General features: G+C 54.0%; 2 protein-coding genes across 3 annotated transcripts; one reads left to right on the top strand and one right to left on the bottom strand.

The window, feature by feature from the left end:
- Positions 1–875: 875 nt before the first annotated feature.
- Positions 876–20,056, bottom strand: ORAI2 (ORAI calcium release-activated calcium modulator 2). Of its 2 annotated transcripts, XM_040456070.1 has the most exons (4): positions 19,854–20,056; positions 15,390–15,535; positions 8,602–8,889; positions 876–4,155 (listed from the first exon to the last, which is right to left on the bottom strand). In XM_040456070.1, exons 3-4 carry the CDS (start codon positions 8,824–8,826, stop codon positions 3,616–3,618), a joined length of 765 nt encoding a protein of 254 aa, XP_040312004.1. In that variant the 5' UTR covers positions 8,827–8,889; positions 15,390–15,535; positions 19,854–20,056; the 3' UTR covers positions 876–3,615. The 2 variants fall into 2 exon arrangements, with proteins under 2 accessions (XP_040312004.1, XP_040312003.1); XM_040456069.1 differs by lacking the exons at positions 15,390–15,535; positions 19,854–20,056 and adding an exon at positions 12,118–12,250.
- Positions 12,167–15,679, top strand: LOC121017449 (vasodilator-stimulated phosphoprotein-like). Its single transcript, XM_040455656.1, has 3 exons — positions 12,167–12,518; positions 12,650–12,804; positions 15,415–15,679. The coding sequence occupies exons 1-3, from the start codon at positions 12,167–12,169 to the stop codon at positions 15,583–15,585; spliced, it is 678 nt and encodes a 225-aa protein (XP_040311590.1). The 3' UTR covers positions 15,586–15,679.
- Positions 20,057–20,234: the final 178 nt, after the last annotated feature.

The raw sequence follows: 20,234 nt of genomic DNA, 5'->3' as shown, positions 1-20,234 counted from the left end.
CTGGAGACATCGGGGTTGGAAAGCGGGTTCAGCAGGTTCTAAAAGGGTCTAACAAGGAATCCCACTCACCCCGCTGAGCCCCTACACCCGGCTCTGTGGACCCTACCTCTCCACCTACTGGGGGCAATGAGTCAAGACTTCGATGAGCCTTCTATGGGTCGGCCGCACTCACTGGGAAATGGTCCATGGAGTGGGCTCGCTGGACACAGGCTTCTTTAGACCCGGGAGGCCTTGGAAGTCCTCCTCCCGAGCTGCAGCGGCAGGGCCCCCCTCGGCTGGCAGAACCTGTCCATACAGCAGTGTTGGTTGCTTTGCACACCTGATTCCTAGGAGCCGCTAGGTTCAAGGGCCTGCAAGTTAAAAATAATACAAGACATCTTTTCCTAGGTGGAGGCCTCCGTGGAAAACAGTTACAAAACAGAATGGGAGCTTCGTCATGAGTGTCACTGGGCTGTGGGAGGGATTCCTGCTGCCTGGCTGGCTGGACCCCGCAGCCACAGGTACCTGGGATGGAAAAGGCCATGAGACCACAGCTTCAGCGGCTCCCCAATGTTTTCAACTGGGGGATCTGGGGACCTTCAAACCGACCCCTTCAGCACTTAGCCCTGAGGCCGTCTCTTGCTGTGTTTCTGGAAAGGGAGAGCCCGCTGGGGAAGGGAAGCAGCAGAGATGCCCCATTCTCCCGGGGCCCCGCCAGAAGGGAGCTTCGCAACGTGCCCGGGTCCAGGCCCCCCCACTTGTCCATTCCAGAAAAGTCCACCGCCCTGGTCCGGGGAGACACATGGCCGGTGACCAGCGATTAGGAAGAGGCAGGAGGGGCTTCAGGAGAAGCAGTCTTCCAGGATGCATCAGACACTAGGGGAGAGCCAGGGGCCTCATAGCTTTACCTGTTTATTCAGCTCACTCCAGGGCAACTGTTTTAAAAACCCACACGCGGGACGGGGGTTATGTACACCGCACGTGATCTCCGCAGCGTCATGCATAATGAGTCAATCAGCGCAAGACGGAACAGCCGCCGACACCCGGGCTCACGCGGTTTTAGCCTCAGCAGGCTTTCCTAGAAGACACTAGGATACATCCTGCCCTCGCAGTTTCTAAAATAGAAACACCTGGAGTTTTGAAACTTCTGGTCAGGTATTAAATGGAGACCGTGTTCCGCTCTGGAAAGGGCCCCAGCGTACCTGTGGGGGAGGCTCCGCTCAGAGGAAAATAGGGCAAGCCCACGCCGGCTCCGGGGCGGCCTGCGTGGCCTCACCACCCGGCGGCCGCTGCACTTGGAACGCTTCACAATCAGGTTAAGCCTCCAGAAAGTGACTTTCTAGTTTGTAATGTGCCTTGCCCTCCCCCCAACCCACCCCGCCGAGTCGTGTCTGCAGCTCCAAATAGCAGCTGGTCCCTCCATCTCCCCAGAAGCTCTGGGGCCACCAGGAAGGTTCCCTGCTGACCACCAGTCCCCAGACCATGGTCCTCTGTGTCCCCACAGAAATTCCTCTGCTTGCCCCCTGCCTCTGGGAGCTGGGAGAACGCTCTGGATGAAAGAGAGCAAGAATTACACTCTTCCAATCATTGTTAAAAATGAGATGTGGCACCTTTCCTGCCCATGTGCCAGTCACAGGTAACCCGGTGTGTAGCCCTGTGCGGTCAGGCCCGAGGCTCTGCCCATGGAGCAGGCATTAACAGCTGGCTCCTAGCTGGAACCGGGGGGTGCTTTCTAGTCTTGGGAGCTTGGCACATCTGGTGCACTTGGGGCGGAGGCACCAGATGGCCCAGGACAGTGAGGCCAGCATGGCCCCTCTCAAAAGGCCCAGGCTGGAGGAAGGGCCTACTGCCCACTCCCAGCCGTGGGGAGAAGCCAGCCTGTCTTGTCCAGGACAGAGTGGCTGTCTTACAGAGACGCAGACACAAAGCAAATACACAGTAAGCCAGACAAGCCTTTTCAACAAGGCCCTAAGAAAGAACAGACATGCACCAGAGAGCAAGCAAATTAACGACAGACATCTGCAGGATGCAAGGAACACGCCCTTTGGAAGATGCCAGGCTCTTGTCCAGGCTCCCACAATGTCCCGACTTAACAACGGTTGATTCTCGGCACAGCTCCCAGGCAGCCCCTTGGCATTTTGGTTACGTGTTAAGGTTTGTGTCCTCAACAGTGTGTCACATTCCCAGCAACCTCTGCCAGGCCAGCCAGGATTTCTTGGCGTGGGCGACTCAGACCCCACAAGAGAGTAAGCTGTCCACAGAAATGCCATCAGAGCATGATGTCCGAGGACTATGAAAACAAAAGTCTCCCTCTCTAGGTGGCTGTTGGCCAGTGTGGTAAGCCTGGTTTTTGAAAGCAGCTCAGGATGTGGCATGCTTCCCCCTGAGCTGAGCTGTAGTATGTATGTGCATGACCCAAGAACATGGGCTATGGTCTAATGAAAACAGCAGAACCCACGCTGCACAAGGCCCGGGAAATGTAGGAGCTGGGCCCCTGCGTGGGGCTGGGAGGACTGGGGGTTGCTGCAGGGGAACACTATATGGGGATTCGCCTTCCATTAGAAGCGGGACCCGCATTTGGCCAGGGCCAGCCAATGGCCCTGTCTAAACAGAAAGTCCCCCAGGCTGCCCCCTCCCGCCTCCTGGGGTCACAAGGCAGCAGGGAGACAGGAAGCAGGCTCTGCTTCCTGAGCAAGTGACTTTGGCAGCCATAGCCTGGAGAGGCAGCTGACTTGGGCTCCAAGGCCATTTTGTAGCCCAAACATGGAGAACTCTGGACTTGAGCCCTTTCCCCGACCCAGTGGCTTTGTTGGGTCATTGTGATTGGGCTCCAGGCTGGCTAGAAAGAGAGAATTTGAGCCCAGTGTGCCTCAGAGCATCCCTCAGTTAAAAGTCTCCTCAAGAGGGCCTTTCACACGGGATGCCCACAGATGTGCCTTGCCAGCCCCAGCAGGCCTCCATCCTTGGATGTCTTCCCAGGGGCCTGACAAGTCTGATGGCTGGCTGAGCACCGGCAGCACCAGCTGAGCAGACCAGTGCTCCAGGTTCCTGCCCTCCTCCTGTGAGCCAGGCCACTGATTCCCCCCAGGGCAGCAGAGGAAACCCCCAGGCAAAGCTGTGGGTCTGTACCCCATCTCATCAGACACCCAGCCACCAGGAGACCCACCTCACGTGTCACCGGGCAATCCCTTCTCTGAAACTCTCCGCCCTCCCCCTGCTCTCCCACCTCTGCTGGCCGCCTGTTCCACGTGTCTGAGATTGCCCTTGCCCATGACGCCTGGGTGCTGCCTGGAGCCCTGTCCCCTGCCGCAGAGAATCCCCAGGCCCAAGGACTCAGGTTTTTGTTTTTTGGTTTTTTTTTTTTTTTGTTTGTTTTTGCTCTCAGCTCTTGGCCACAGAGTCTCTCTTTTAACTACAGATTTCCACTTTCTGCAGGAGCATCATCCAGCCAGGTTCTCCGACATGAACACAGGGACGAGACTTTGGTCTGGAACTTTCTGGCAGTGCCTAGGCAGCCTTGTCAGGAATCCCCACGTTCCCGTGTGATGCTCCCCAGAAGGCAAGCAGCTCATTGCTGGCTCCCGGGGGGTGGGGGTGGGGGGGGGGCTGCTGTCCTGTGCCCGGGGCACCGTGCCCTCACACAACCTGCAGGCTGCGTTCGTGCCCGTCCAGCTGCACCTTGAGCTTGTGCAGCTCCTCGATCTCACGGTTATGCCGCTCGGTTTTGTGGCGTACCAGCGAGCGGTAGAAGTGGATGGTGAAGACCACAAAGATGAGACCTACGGGCACCATGATGATGGTGGACACAAGCGCGGCCTGCCAGCCCGTGTGGCCGCCGGGGCCAGGCGGGGGGCCGGGCTGGCGCCGCGCGTCCACGGGCAGGAACTTGATCCAGCAGAGCAGCACCACCTCGGCCAGGAAGAGCAGGATCCCCAGCACGGTCGAGAAGCCCCAGGCCAGCTCGATGTAGGGGTGCATGCGCTCGTGCGGGGACTCGCTGATGGAATTGAGGTTGTGGATGTTGCTCACGGCCTCCACGTTGGGCAGGATGCACGTGCTGATGAGCAGGGCAAAGAGGTGCACGGCCACCAGCACCGTGGTGCAGGCGCTGAAGGCAATGAGCAGCGGCCGCGGGTACTGGTACTGCGTCTCCAGCTGCACCTCCACCATGGCCACCTGCAACACAGAGCAGGTGAGGCTGGGCCGGGGTGCCCGCAGCCGCCCCCCCACCTCCCCGTGCCGGGCCCACTCGGGGCAGAGGGCTCCCACCTCACTGTCCACATACTTCCAATTCTCCTGTTTTCTGATGAGCTAAAGGACACATCTCACTAAGGAAGAATCCAGAAAATGCAGGGGAGATTAAAGCACAAGGTGGGGGGCGGTGGGGCTCACCCCCGGGGGGGCCCTCCCAGCCCAGAACTAAGAGTGTACCTGGGGTACCTGGGGTACCGAGCTCTGACCCAGGAGGCCACCCTTCCCTGGGAACAGGTGGCTTTGCTGCTGACTTAGCTGCAAGACAATGGCTGTTTTTCAAAAACTAAAAGCTAACCTTTCAAAAAGTAAAAAAAAAAAAAAGAAAAAGAAATCGTGGAGGCTCCTGTGGGTCCCCAGGTTCCCAGACTCGGAGGTGCACGCCCAGACAGCCTCACACAGGCCACAGGGTGCAGCTCACAGCCCTAGAAGCCCCGGGGGAGAACCCCGCACCCAAAGGCCCGGAATGGAAAAAAAAACGGGGGCAAGGGGGGGGGGGGGGGAGGCTGTGGGGAGGGGGCTGGGCTGGGAAAAAAGCTGAGTCATCAACCGCAGTCACAGGAAGCCCGGGCCAATAGGTAATGCCTGAGATGGACAAATCGAGAAACAGCAGTCTGGAGAAAGTTTTTCAGAGCGAAGAGCCTGAGGGCGCCGCAGCTGGCCGGGGGGTGGGCAGCCAGGGTTGCTGGGGTGGCTTACCTGCCCTGCAGCAGCAGTTTGGTTTTAAACTGCATGCACGTATTCATTTTGATAAAATAAAAAAGACTTTTTTAATTAAAAAAAATTAATTTATTTTGAGAGAGCGAGCACAAGTGACGAAGGAACAGAGCAAAAGGGAGAGAAAGCCCAAGTGGGGGAGGAACATACAGGGAGGGGGAGAGCGAGAATCCCAGGCAGATTCCACACTGTCAGCGCAGAGCCCAATGTGGGGCTCGAACCCACGAACCATGAGATCATGACCTGAGCCGAAACCAAGAGTCAGACGCCTAACCGACTGAGCCACCCAGGTGCCCCCGACAAAAAAAAAAAAATTTTAATCCATGACCCCGAGATCAAGAGTCACATGCTCTACCAACTGAACCAGCCAGGCGCCCCAAAACTAATTTTAAATAAAAGGGAAAAAAAGACCCACAGAGGGAACCAGAAGCCCCAGCCTAGCTCTGTAGTAGTGAAGGTCTACAGCCAGTCAGGCAGGATTTGCTCACCACAGGCCCTAAAGGGCATTCACACTACAGGCCGGGCAACGTGGCCCTCCCCCACGTCCCCCAGGGCAGACCCAGGCTACCGAGAACTCCCTCTGTGGCCTGGCATTCCCCTGCCCCTCAGCACAGTGGACCACCCCCAGCGGATGGTGCAGTCCAGGCCTGGCAAGGACTCCGGGGCTCACCAAGGGTCTTCCCCCAGGTGCCCACAGGTAAGAAACCAGACCAGTCAAGGAAGGGGGACGGGGAGGCAGAAAGAGAGAAGGCAGAGGAAGGCTTCTCCACCCACTGCGTTCGCTTCCTAGATCCGAGCCATCTTCTGTTTTTACATTTTTACAAGAAAGACAACTTCACAACTTCTAGCAAGTCCTGCCTCCTAGAGTGAGAGACTCATCCTTTCAGCACAGATGGAACATTTGGTTGGTAAAAAGAAGATACGGCAGTGCCAGTGGACCACAGCTGAACAGAAACTCAGAACTGACCACTGCTCCATACAGTTGCCATAGGACACGCATTGAGGGGGTGGTCTTTTCTCAGTGACCCCTGTGGCCTGGGCAGGCTCTCGTTACCACAAAGGACACGGCTCAACAAAAAGGCTTCGTAAAACACAGAGGGCATTGAGGTAAGAAACAAAGATAATTAAAGGGCCTGCAGTAGGAAAGCAGTTTTGTTCAGCCTCATGGAGAGAAAAGGCCAAAAGGCCATTTTTCAATGTGTTTATGCAAAGATTTTATGAGGCGGCCACGGTTCACTGGCTCTCTGTGTTAGCAGAAGGATAAACACGAACAAACGGGCTTAAGGTTAGGCATAAATGCTCGCTGTAGGGCAAAAGAACAGCTTTGCAATTCTAATCGGGGACACCTAGCAAACGGACTCTTCACTTTTTCTTGGCCCGCCCTTGTTCAGCCATGGTTTCCACTGTTGAGATCCTATCCGATGATCTGTGTTGGTCTTTTTTCTCGCAAGCTGCTCCACAGTCTGAACAGTTACCTGGCCTGCAGGTGGCGTGTTAATCTAGTGGGCCCACTGCTGCTTCCCACCCCTGGTTCTGCTGCTTTCCAGTTTTCACCATTACCACTGAATGTCTGGTGCGTATTAGGCCGTGGCTGCCCCCATGAGAGGAACCTTCTAGAAGAGAAGGTGAGGGCACCGCATGGTTTCTGAAGTGTATCCCAGGTTGCTTAAGGAAGCATTTGCTGGTAGAGGAGACACCCCATAAATGTTGAAGAAACGAACGACTGATCACTGGCAAGTGTGACTGCCATTGCCGAGCTAAGGACAGACAGCAACCTGCAGGATGCATCCAGGCCCTGCCATCCTGGTCTCTGCCTGCGGTCACTATCTTCAACCTAAGACCACTTCGTACCCCTGCGGGCCGCCGGTAAGTGTCAGACTAGTCCTCCAGAATTCGATCTAGGTTTTAGAACCTTATGCACAGGGCCTTTAAACAAGCAGTTTGGGAGGCTTCAACTTGGGTGAGCCTTTTGTTGGCTGGGGAAGAACGTGAAGCTTCTCAGAGTTTGGAGATCTGAGTGTTGGGAAGGCGGGGGTCTAAGAAGACAGCTGCAGACAGGAAGTGACTTCGGAGACCCGGGCCCCGCGCACAAAGGAAACTGTCTTACTGCATCACATCACGCAGCACTTCTCACAGTGTGTTTTCCAGAGTTAAAAACACAAGCGCGAGCCAGACAAACCTAACCTGAAACTATAATTCTGCCATGTGGAAAACAAGCCTTCATAGAGTCGTTTAAACTTCTTACCCGCATTCCGTACAATTAAGCTTGAGAAAACATTCTATCTTTTGCATGTGATGGAAACCACAGGAAGAAAATAACTATATGCCAAAGTTGTGCACCATATGATTTTATGCTTTTGGTGTTATGTTAAAAATAAATAAATAACACAATACAACACATAAATAAAGCCTTTGCTTTAAACTACTGACCTGGGGGTGCCTGGGTGGCTCAGTCGATTAAGTGTCTGACTCTTAATATTGGCTCAGGTCATGATCTCACGGTTTCTGGGATGGAGCCCCAAGTGGGGCTCCATGCTGACGGACAGCATGGAGCCTGCTTGGGATTCTGTCCCTCTCTGCCCCTCCCCCGCTTGCATGTTTGCTTTCTCTCAAAATAAACATTAAAAAATTCTTTTAAAGGGGCACCTGGGTGGCTCAGTTGGTTAAGCATCCGACTTCAGCTCAGGTCATGATCTCACTGTTCAGAGTTCGAGCCCGGTGTCAGGCTCTGTGCTGACAGCTCAGAGCTTGGAGCCTGTTTCAGATTCTGTTTTCCTCTCTCTCTCTGCCCCTCCCCTAATACTCTCTCTGTCTCTCTCTCAAAAATAAACTTTAAAAAAAAAGGGGGGGGAGGTGCCTAGGTGGCTCAGTCAGTTAAGCATTTGACTTCGGCTCAGGTCATGATCTCGCGGTCGGTGAGTTCGAGCCCCGTGTCGGGCTCTGTGCTGACAGCTCAGAGCCTGGAGCCTGCTTCGGATTCTGTCTCCCTCTTTCTCTGCCCCTCCTTCACATTCTCTATCTCACTCTCAAAAATAAATAAATAAACATTAAAAAAAAATTTTTTTTTTAAAGAAAAAAATTATTTCCACTCAATGGAGAAGAAAGAGGGGTGGCCCTCCCTGTGTTCTCACTCTGAATCCTGGCATCTTCGCCTTCTGGGACAATTCCCTGAAGGGATGTGAGTCAGGGACTTTGGAGTCAACAGGTGACATGGCCCTTCTCAGGGCCCGCAGTTTGGCCCAAGACTGACTCCTGTGCTGAGGAATGACTCAGAAGGAAGGTGGTGGCCTGGCAGCCAGGAGTCAGGTCAGAGGCTCTGCTTCATCACCCCAGATGCCACATTTGGGGGGCATCTGCGTCCTGAGTTGGGCCAAACTGAGCAAACCCGAATCATTGCAAGAGTCCTGCTCAAATCCTTCAGATTTTCCAAAGTCTTGAGGGGTGCCCAAGGTGGGAGCACACAGGGGTACTTCTCTCCCCGCATACTGAAGCTATTTTGATTACCCTTGGGGACTGCCTGGGGACCATCCTTGGCAGCCAGCCTGTCTGCCAGTGGGGCCTAGAGGGAGTGCTTTGCTCCCTGAAGCATCATAGCATCTCGACAGCAAAAGCCCATTTTGCAGGCCGTGTTCCCCACCACGTGTCTGCACTCACCATGGCGAAGCCTGACAGCAGGGCAGAGGTCCGGCTGGAGGCCTTCAGCTTGGCTCTGCTCAGGTAGAGCTTCCTCCAGGAGAGCGCCTGCACAGAGTGGTGGTTGGACGTGACCAGTTCCAGGTAGCTGCGGCGGACCCAGTCCCGGTAATCCATGCCCTTGTGGCCGGGTTCAGAGCAGGCAGGAGTGGAGGGGTCCACAGGCACGTTGAGCTCGGCGCTCATGGTGGGAGCCAGGCTGGGGGCAGGAGGCAGATACTCTCAGGCATCCCAGAGGGTTCCTGGGACCTGGAAAAGCCAGAAGCCAAGCAAGTTGACCTTCTCTGGGACCTGCTGTCTATACCTGACACTGGGGGGTAGTGGGAGTATGGGACCCTGATCCCTAACACAGGACCGTGGGGACCATCTGTGGGAGAGGAGGGTCAGGAGTACACTTCCAGGAACCACCACAGTGTCCACTGTGCCTCCCTCCACAAAGCTAGAACGCGGCCTTCCATCCCTATGTTAGAAAGGCTCCAGTCAAATGTGGGTGAATGGAATTCTAAGGTCAGCCCCAAAGCACCTAAGGAACCTTCCAATCTGTTGCTATCCTCAGGGAATAGGGAGCTATAGCATTTACAGAGACCCTAGGACCTAGTGGCTAGGCCTGGATTTTAATCTACCATGTGATCTTGAGCACGACATCTGAACTTTCTGACCTTGTGCATCTTCAGATGGGGGACATCCCCACCCTTACAAGGCTCTTAAACAAAATAACAGACCCAAAGACTCAAAACTGCTTTTCAGTGTCTAGGGTCCAACCACAAGAAAAAAAAAAAAAATTCCAAACAGCAGCTAATTTCTCAAATCCAATTTAAATTTTAATCAGCGCAGTTCACCCCCCAAAATACCTGGTTTATATAACTGAAGGAAAAGCCACATCCAGGCTGTGGTGGAAACCCTGAGCAAAAGGAAAAGCTGAATCCACCAACTGACATGAGCACATGTTACAGAGAAACGGAGACCAGAGACCTCTGCGGTCATCCCAGGTAGATATCAGGTTTGACAATAACACGGAATGAAGATCAGAAGGGCCGATCTGTCAAGACTTGTGAATTTAAACCCAAATCTCCACTAATCCAAATAGGGGATTGGCGGTCTCATGTGGCCCAAGGGACCGGCCCGCGCAGCAGCACGCCAGGATCGGTTCTAATTAATCTGCAGGGCAGACTTCAAGGGCATCGGCACCTCGCAGCTCACTTGGCATCAGATGTGAACTTGTATGTTCAGGCCCGCATAGGCCCCACAAAAAGCCAACTTAAGGCTATTACAAACAGATCAGTGTTTCTAGGTCCCAGGGAGCAGAGCTGGGGGTGGGTAGGTGGTAGAAGGGGTGTTTACCAGGGCCAGTGGCTGTGGAAATGCCCCAAACTTGATCTATCCACACCAATCTCTGAAAGGGTTCTATGGGAGGGTCCTAGAGGTGGAGAAGAGCTTTCTCTTTTGGGGTGCCTTCCTCTTTGTTCTCTACTAGGCTGCAGAGGTACAGCTTTTACTGGCCAAGACGACCCTGGGGAACAGTTCTGTGTTCTCCTATTTCTGCCAGGGGATACCAATTACTAGGTCGTTTCTAGGAAAGTTGGCTTGGGAGCCCTGGTCACTGCCCCATGCCCCTGTCTGCAGCCAGAAGCATTGTTTTCCAGCTCTTCAATCACTGGACCGTCCCTTCCTTCAGGGAGAATTAAGAGAAACGTTGCTCACTAACTAATCCATTGGTTAGCACCAAATAATTTAGAATGGCATCATTTGGAAATTGACTTTTCCTCTTTTCTTTATCCATACATAACAGAAGCCAGCCAACAGGTATGAGGAAGACAGCATATGGCAGGTGGATGGGTGAAAGGCACAACCTTTGCCCTCACAGAGTATCCATCTCTCCATTCTCCATCCAAAAGACACTTCTTACTGGGCTTTAAGGTCAGACTGCATTTGGTACTTAGGCATCAGAGATGAAAATGGTGAGGATCCTGTGAGTTGGGTGGGGAAGCAACATAAGGGGGGGGGGGATTTTCACCCAATGAGCTAAATGCTGCTTTCGTGGAGGGGGTGTGAGGACAAAGGAGCAACTTTGGGCAGGGAGAAGGTCCCTGCTAGGGAGCAAGGACAGGAGTCAAGGGCATAGGTAGTAAAGGCAGTACTTGCAAAGAGGGACCCTCCCTCAAAGACGAGATTCTGCCTTCATGGGAGGGTTCTGAGAGGCAAGGGACGTGGCAGGAAGGCTGGCTGCAGAGGGAGTCAGGGAAATGTAGGTGGAAAGCAGGATGTGTGTGGTAAGTGTGTGGAGCCCAAGGCAGCCCAGGCAGTGTGACCGTGCTGGACTCTATGGTGGTGCCAGGCTGCAGGGGCTTTGAAGGAGCTACTGAAGGGAGCAGCAGCCTGGGGTCGGTGTGGTCTGGGTGGTTGTCCGCTGAAATGTTTGGCTGCCTGGGAGGAGCAGGAGGACCTGGTTGCCTCCAAAGGGTGAAAAGACAAGCCCAGGGGCCATCAGTGGGCCTGGGCTGGGCTCAAGTCGGAGGGTGGAGAGGGAGGGCTTTGGGGGCCATGAGGGCTGACACTGGCCTCTGGGTAATGCCCGGGCAGTCTTGGCCCTGCAGATGTCCTCTGAGTGGCAGGGAGTGGAAGGAAGGGCAGGCTGTCCGTCTGCTTGGAGCCTGGGTCTTGAGGCAGGCCTGTGGGTCCTGGAGATAGAAAGGCCACTTCCTGCTGAAGGAGTAGCCTGGACTGGATTCATATCCCACCTAACCGTCCCAGTCCAGGTGTCCTACCTTCTGCCAGGCCTCCTCCCCCTGCCCCAGGAGAGGCAGAGTTCTCACACTCTGGGCTGGGGTAGCGGTGGGGTAGGACAAGATAAATATTGACATCTCTGTCGGGTGACAGAGGCTTCAAAGGATGCCCTCCTGGCTAAACTTCATGGAGGCTTTTTTGTTTGTTTTTTATATGTAAGGAGCAGTCAGAAAAAAAAAGCTCTTGAAGAATAATGGTGTCTCTAAAGATGAGCTATTTATTCTCCTTGGCAGGCCTGCCTGAAACATTTCTAGGCGGTAGGTTTGGGGTTTGCCTGTCCTAACTTCCTTTAAACATCTGGGGCATGAGCAATGGCGAGTCTGACTCTGTCACACCCGCGCGGGGCGGGGGCGCAGGGGCCCCCGCAGCCTCCACAGGGTTCTCCCAGAAGCGTCTACCTGTATCTCTGTCCCTTCCCCTAGGAAAGCCTCAGTAGAAGCAGGACCCGCACTCGGCCCCTGTTCTGGACTTCCAAGTCTTCTCAGCGCCGCACTCCTCCCAAGGATCCCTTAGGGTTGGGGTCACCTGGCCACCCTCCAAATCCGCAGCCACCCCATCCCAAACCAGCCCAGGAGAAAGCCCCCCCCCGCCCCCGCGGGGGGTCGCCCCGGGCAAGTTTGGGCCCCCCACAGGGGGGGGGTCCCCCCCCCCCCCCCCCAACTCCGCCAACCGCCCCCCACGGCCAGCACTCACCGAGCTGCCCTGCCTGCCGGCCGGCTCCGCTCCCACTCAGGCTTGTGGCATGCGGCGTGGCCGTGTTGCCCTGTGGCCCCGTGGCCCGGCCGGGGCGCTGAGCACGGCCCCCTCCCTCCTTCCGTGCTCGTCCCGCCGGGTCCCCCCCTCCCCGGCCCCGCCCCCGCGGGCTGCCCCACCCCCGCAGGCCACCGCAGCCGCTGCCAAGGCAACGGCGAGCCGCCGTCACGTGGCTGGCCCTTGGGGGCGCTACGGACCACGTGATCTGGCTGGCCGGGAGGGGAGGGGAGGGGAGGGGAGGGGCGGGACTCGCTGCCCCTCCTGCCTTACACCCCGGCTTCGGGGATCCGTTCTAGCCAGGACCACCCGGCCGGAAGCCGGGGAGCGGAAACCGGTAAAAGGTGCGCATCTCTCCCGTTTCCCCGGCGGGCGTGCCGTGGGCCACAGTGCACTCGGATTGGCGCTGCCGCGAAGGGGGCCGGAAGCCTGGGCATCCCTCGCTTTCACCATCCTCCCTTCCTTTTCCCCCCAGCCGCGCGGGCGCCCGGCCCTGACGACGGAACACAGGACGATGTGGTAGCGCTTCTCTGGGTCCCTGGATCTGGACAACAGGACCAGGACAGGGTGAGCCCTGCTCGGCCCGAGTGCGTGGGTCTGAGTAGAGGAAGGGAGCACAGAATCCCCAGGGTGAGCCGCAAAGGATGCCCAGGACTGGCTGTGGGCCAGGTGGAGGGCTGGGGAGAGACCAGAAGGGCACGCCCCGTGGGGAGAGGGAACAGGTATCCCATTACCAGGCCACAGGGCGGGTGGGTGTGAGGTGAGTGCGGTAAAGGGCTGGAAGGTGAGGCTCTATTTGGTAAGGGTTCAGGCAGCCACACCCGCTCGCCAGGGTGGACCCTGGCACTCCGTAGAGTGTGCAGGAGCTGGTCAGGTGGTCATCCGCCGCACCCCCTACCCACAGGCCCAGGGAGACACTTGGGGTCCTAGGCTGGGTGCAACTTGCTGGGCCCCTGATAGACCTCCACCAAGCTGTTATACTGAGATCTAAAACAGGAACGTTTTTCAGGAAGTGCACACGATAAGAGGCAGGATGGGTTCATATCAACCCCTGTGCCAGAGGGCCCCTCACAGTCCTTCCTCACAGTCCTTCCTGCGTGCCCTACATAGGATTTTTCCATCTGTCACAACAGCATCTGACAGTGACACATTTATCCAAATGAAAGAAAAATTCCACTCGTGTCAACCAGTCCAAGTTTTCTGACAATTGTAAGAGGAGAGGTTAACGGATGTCAGGCCAAATCCATTCACCTCTCAAGGCGCATTTTAGAGGCCATTGCTGAGAACCAGAACGACACCTTTTAATCCAGGAAGACAAAAACAGACCACAGCATAGGGAAATCCCAGGGTCTGATTACCGACCTTCCCCCATCAACACACACACATTATAGATGGCTATAGGAAAGGGATCATCTGAATTTCACAGGGCAAAATCCTCAAAAAGCTCTTTGTAAAATGATGTGGAAAACAGGAAGACGACACTTGGTAAACTAGAGTAATTGCATCACAGATGAACATTCTTTCCACAACAGAGTCACTTGCTTAAGTTTTCACCGTTGGAGTCTGATCTGACTGCACATCCTTTAGAAGGCTTTCGGTACTAGTCAGTGATGCCTCCACCCTCAAGCCCATTTATCCAGCATGTCTGGACAAAAGGAATATCTAAGTCATAATTACCTGTGCTTTTCAGAGTCCATTTCCTAACCGAACACAGAAAATGGCTCCCCCCCCACCCCCCGCCTAGACGAGTAAGGAAGGTGCTGGCACCATGCTGAAAGATGGTGCAAATTACAATACTAATAGTTGGAGGGCCCCTCAGGTGCACAGGTAGTTGAGCGTGAGTTACACAGAAGTGAGGGAAAGGCCCACAGGGACCAGCCACCCAGTTGGGATGTCTGGGTGACAGTCTGGGCTGTGATTTCCCTAGCTGTTTGGCCATGGCAAGTTGCTCCCTTGCCCAAGGCCTCAGTTTGAAAAAGACCAGTTCTTGGAGGCACATCCCGGGGGCCTATCGCGTTCATCTTCCCCATCAATGCATACCCTTATTCAGCTAAGACTGTGGCCCTACTGTCCCCTTCCCTGAGTCTTCTTATCCAGAGGGCCTCTCAGCTGCCCTGGACTATGTAACCAGTCCGGACAGTTCTGTCCCCTTGGCCATATGGCCGAGTCCTCGTCACTACCCCTTATGAGATCTTCACTTCCCATCTCTCACTTTCTGACCCTTTCTCACCCAGTCCTCAGCCGACCACCTCGCTTCCTGGACTCTGCTGAGACCCGCTTTTTGCCCCCAGCCTCCTTTCTGACTCAGCCTGAGCCCTCGCAACCTCTCCTTCCACCACGTTCCACTTCACGCCCAACTTCTCAAGTGACCTGTCCTTACCATCTCCTTCTCGGCCCCTCTGCAGCTGCCTGACAGCATGGTGCCGACTCTGGGACAGATGTCAGCCGTGCCCTTTTCTGTCTTTGGGAACCCGTCGTTCCAGCTAGAAACATCTCTTTCCTTGTTCTGGTGACCTCACCTTTTTTTTTTTTTTTTTTTTTTTTTTTAAACCTCTGTGCAGTCTCCTCCTCTTCTGTCCCCTGGATGTGGATGTCTCTCCACTTTCCCCTGACTGGTTTCATCCATTCCCCTTGTGCCAAGCAGCCTGTTGACTCCAAATGGTCACCCCAGCCCGGCAGGGTGTGGCCCAAGGGCCCCCACCTCGCCATACTCACAGTTGAATTCCCCATTTTCCTTCACATGCCTGCTCTACGTCCTGGGTTACCTGTGTCAGGAAGTCCCGGCAGCTACGCAGCTGGTGACATTACAGATCTGTTATTAATGATTACTCCCATCCCCATCCAGTCCTGTGAAGTCTCCCATTTGTCTCCACAGGTCTCAGACTAATTCAGGCCCTCGTCACCTCTGCACTGTGTTACTGCAAGTGCCTTCCACCTGTCCCCTTCCCATCTAATCTGCACACTACAAAGTGGGAAATTCCCGTCTCTCCCCTGCCCCCACTGAGCCCTTCAGTTTTCCCTGGGGCCTTAGATCAACTCCAGTCCCCTCACCTAGTGACTGAGGGCCATGACAGGGCATCTGCTTCTCCTCGGCTTGGTTTCTTAGAACTCCTGCATTACTGAGCTACCCAGGAGCTCAGCTCAGACCTGCCCTCATCCCCAAGGCCTGGGTCACATGCCACGCTGTACTCTGTGCTGTGTGCAACTGTGCTGACCTTTTCCTTGTCTGTGTCTTATCAGATCTGGAGCTCCTTAAAGGCAAGGCCTGTGTCTTGCTCACCATCGTCCCCACTGCTGAGCCAGGTACACTCAGGAAACCTTCAGATTAAGCTTTCAGTCATGTTCAACAATTTGCTATATTCTGTGGAAAAAGAAAACTGCTTCAGGACTTGCACCGGGGTGTTCTCTTGACTGAAATATATTAAAATACGGTAACGGCAGCTCACTTTAATCAAGTGTGCCAAAGACTAAACATAAATAAACTTCCACGGGGGAGGAGAAGGCACACCTGTCCTCACAACTCTCCTTCCATGCAGCCTCGAAACTGATTTAGCGATATTCCCATTCCCAAAAGCAACATCGCTCCTCTAACTCAATTAAGTAACACGCTTTTTCCAGAAGGGTTAATGTTGAAAACAGGAGAGTAAGCTAGCAACAGTCCTTGATAGGTTAAACCAGTGTTTCCGAAGGGGGGCCTGTGGCAGAATCTGCTGGGGTGCCTGTCCCAAATGCCTGAGCTGCCACGAGGTGGTCTCTGGGGCGCGGTCGGGGAGTCCAGATGTCAGAGGTGGGCTCCGCGGTGGCCGGGGCCATGGCACCAGTGGCCTCCGGCAGACACGACCACGTGCGCCTGTTCAGGCTCTTCCTGCCGTAGCGGCCATTTTTCCAGTATGAGCAACTTCCCTGCCTGCTTTCCGTCACAGATCTGCTCAGTCACCCCTCATTTATCGAGCACCCGTGGTGTCTCGGGCACTGTGCTGGCACAAGAGGTACAGCAGAGGACAGAACAGGCAGGTCCTTGCTCTCGTGGTGCTCTGAGGTGGGGAGGGGAGGGGTGCTAGTGGGGGGCAGGGTACAGACCAGTAAACGAGATGGATGCTAGGAAGAGAATGGAACAGAACAGGGTGGGCGGAAAGCTGAGGTCCAACACCACAGGAAGAGGCAGAGCAAGAGGGGAGTGGGGTACGGACCCGGGCTGAGGCTCCAAAGGGAACCTGAAGCCACAAACCCAGAACACATCAGCGAGGATGGTATTTGAAGCCCGGGTCAGGTTAAGATCTCCTGGGGCCTGGGTGTCGATGACAAAAGGCAGCGCACTGGGTCACCCAAACATTTAGAGTTTGAGCAGAGAAGCCAGCCAGGGAAAGCCAGGAAGAAAGGCAGGAGGCAGCACTGTCAGAGATGCTGAGAGTTCAGGCTTCTCTACTGTGCAGATGCCTCCACGGGCTGGATGTGGTGAAACTGAAGGCTTTCAGTTTGGGGGTGAAACCTTGCAGAGGCAGAAGAACTCTGGGATTTGGGCTGAGAAGGGAGGAGATAAATGGTGTGGTAGGTGCAGGAGAACCTGGAGCTTTGCTCTGTTGCCACAAATGGGAGACCCCATGACTGCTAGAGGTTGTTTGGGTGGGGGTGGGGTGGGGTGGGGGGACAGTGGCTCCAGCGACAGGGAGGGCGACCAAGGCAGGTGTGTGAAGTCCTGGGGCATGAGGGCTTGGCCTGAACTCCTGCTCTCTCTGCTCTAAGAGAGCTACTCAATGAAGGGGGAGGTGCTGTAAAAGCAACTTTCAGATGGTGGGAGATGAGCCTGTTCGGGAAGACCTAAGGATGGGTGGGGGGGTGCCAGTTCCCAGGTGACACCTGTGGTCTTGCATGCCAAGCGGGACTGAGGAGTTCAGCTCCTGATGCCCAGTGAGATAAGTACCGTTCACGCAGGGAACACACCAGTCAAGTCCAATCCCCTGCATTAGCAAACACCACTCTCTGGAAGCCCAGGCTCGCTCACATTTGACACATACACAGCCGGTTCTCATTATTCCTGGTAGTTCCATTCTGCAAAGTCACTGTGAGCACTGAGTGTTAGTGACTGCCCGGCCGCTGCCATCTGGGGAAACATGGGACTTGGTCACGTCAACTGATCAACACATAACCTTGTTTTATGTGTTTGTTCAAAAGCACTCCTGGTTGGGGGTGGCTGGCTGGCTCAGTCAGCAGAGCACGCGACTCTTGATCTCGGGGATGTGAGTTCAAGCCCCACACTAGCTAAAGAGATTAAGAAAAAAACTCTTTAAAAGATAAAACTAAAAAAGCTTTCGTTTATATTGATTAACAACAAACTTGCAGCCAACAGCACTGTAACTCATGCCCGGACAAAGCTTACGTAAGGAAAGCACATCCTGGCCTTCTTGCTCTTAGGACACTACACAAAATACTTTGAGCACTATGCTTCGGGGCCGTTTTAAAAATGGCAAAATCGGGGCGCCTGGGTGGCTCAGTCGGTTAAGCATCCGACTTTGGCTCAGGTCATGATCTCGCGGTCCGTGAGTTCGAGCCCCGCGTCGGGCTCTGTGCTGACAGCTCAGAGCCTGGAGCCTGTTTCAGATTCTGTGTCTCCCTCTCTCTCTGCCCCTCCCCCGTTCATGCTCGGTCTCTCTCTGTCTCAAAAATAAACGTTAAAAAAAATTAAAAAAAAAAAAAGGCAAAATCAAGAAAAAGCCAAAAAAAACGGTTACTAAATGATGTGTTTGAGCTGAACAAGAAAAACAATGTTTTTTCTTGAACTCAGCTGGGAACAGGGCATTAGGCAACTCTGATTTCTCACCACTCTGTGCCTGCAAATGACCACAGAGCACCATGAGTACTGATCTTAGGGTTACAAATAAGTGTTTAATGAACAGGAGACTTCACAAACAGAACCTGTGAGTGGGTAAGGGGCAACTATATTTAATTTTTTTTAACGTTTATTCATTTTTGAGAGACAGCATGAGTAGGGGAAGGGCAGAGAGAGAGAGGGAGACACAGAATCTGAAGCAGGCTCCAGGCTCCGCGCCGTCAGCAGAGCCCGATGCGGGGCTCGAACTCACGAACTGTGAGATCATGACCTGAGCCGAAGTCAGACGCTTAACTGGCTGAGCCACCCAGGCGCCCCTGGGGGGGGCAACTGTATTTAAAATTATCATATATAATCACATGTACGCATGTGCAGGCACGCACCAGGAGGTTACTAAAGAAGCAGCCTTCCTCATCAGGGAAATATAAATCAAAACCACACTGAGATACCACCTCACGCTGCTCAGAGTGGCTAAAATGTACAAATCAGGAGACTATAGATGCTGGAGAGGATGTGGAGAAACGGGAACCCTCTTGCACTGTTGGTGGGAATGCAAACTGGTGCAGCCACTCTGGAAAACAGTGTGGAGGTTCCTCAAAAAATTAAAAGTAGATCTACCCTATGACCCAGCAATAGCACTGCTAGGAATTTACCCAAGGGATACAGGAGTGCTGATGCACAGGGGCACTTGTACCCCAATGTTTATAGCAGCACTTTCAACAAAAGCCAAATTATGGAAAGAGCCTAAATGTCCATCAACTAAGGAATGGATAAAGAAATTGTGGTTTATATACACAATGGAATACTACTTGGCAATGAGAAAGAATGAAATATGGCCTTTTGTAGCAACGTGGATGGAACTGGAGTGTTATGCTAAGTGAAGTAAGTCATACAGAGAAAGACAGATACCATATGTTTTCACTCTTATGTGGATCCTGAGAAACTTAACAGAAGACCAGGGGGGAGGGGAAGGGAAAAAAAAAAAGAGAGGGAGACTCTTAAAAACTGAGAATAAACTGAGGGTTGATGGGGGGTGGGAGGGAGGGGAAAGTGGGTGATGGGCACTGAGGAGGGCACCTGTTGGGATGAGCACTGGGTGTTGCATGGAAACCAATTCGACAATAAGTTTCATATTAAAGAAAAAAAAAAGCGGCCTTCAGCCTATATAGCTCTGGCACTAAGAGAGCAGTGCACGGGCACCCCTTGTCACTAGGTCTGGGCCGCACACAGCGTCTCCCCAGAGCAGCACAGCGCTGTGGTGCAGGGGCTAGAATGGTGGGTTCTGGAGTCACACTGCTGGGATTCAAATGCCAGCTCTACACTTACTGGCTGGGTGACCTGGGCAAGTTTCCAGACCTGTGTTCATGAATCTTGTCTGGTAAACCTATAAGGCCATCTAATCGAAGGACAGAGTATTCTAATACGAGTACGTTGGCTGGCGCAGGGCTGTCTCGTTAAGTGCTCAATAAGTGTGGGGAGGAAGTCCGAATTCCTGTACCTGAGGTTTCCTGACATGACCAAGTTATGCACACCTGTGTCGATCAATTCCAGAGTTTTCTCCACCCACAAGCCAATGAACGAGGACATTACTGAATGATTCTCCCCTCATCATGGTTTTTTTGAGGCGGGGGGGGGGTGTCTCTCTCTGTATCTCCCACTCCCTTCTCAATGATGACACCTAACTGTTCTCTTTTCTCGAACAATACACCGAAGACCAAGAATCATTCAACCGAAGGTATGACAGCACCTTAAAAATCGCCAGAAATTGCCACAGACATTTCCTAGCTAAACATCCTCTTCTGAAATGCAGTAAAGGTGCAGAACATAAACCTCCAGTCTGGCACCCTGTTACCTGCTCTGGCACATGCTGCCCCATCCAACACAATCTGCTCTGCTGTGTCACTAAGCTCTTGACCAGGTGAACCGGGCAGAGGTGGTGTCAGAACTGGAATCCTTAGGTCTTTGGGTTCCAAGCTCTGGCACCCTCGACAGCCTCGAGGGCAAGCGAACACCCACAAGATCCAGGCTGCAGATTCAAAGCGAGAGTTGTGACACACATCTTGTGGGGAGATAAGGAGACCAACAGCTCAAAGACAGTAGAACAAAAAACCAGCACAGAACTAACCAGCCAGTTCCTGATGAGAGAAACACAGGTTCCAAACGTACAGCCACGGGGCGTGCCCATTTATTAGGGCTGATTTTCCATTTCAGCTTCCTGGGAAGGAAAAATTCC

Source organism: Herpailurus yagouaroundi, unplaced genomic scaffold, assembly GCF_014898765.1.
Source record: "Herpailurus yagouaroundi ecotype Mexico unplaced genomic scaffold, PumYag 216, whole genome shotgun sequence".
Lineage (NCBI taxonomy): Eukaryota > Metazoa > Chordata > Mammalia > Carnivora > Felidae > Herpailurus > Herpailurus yagouaroundi.
This window is presented reverse-complemented; position numbering and strand designations above follow the sequence as displayed.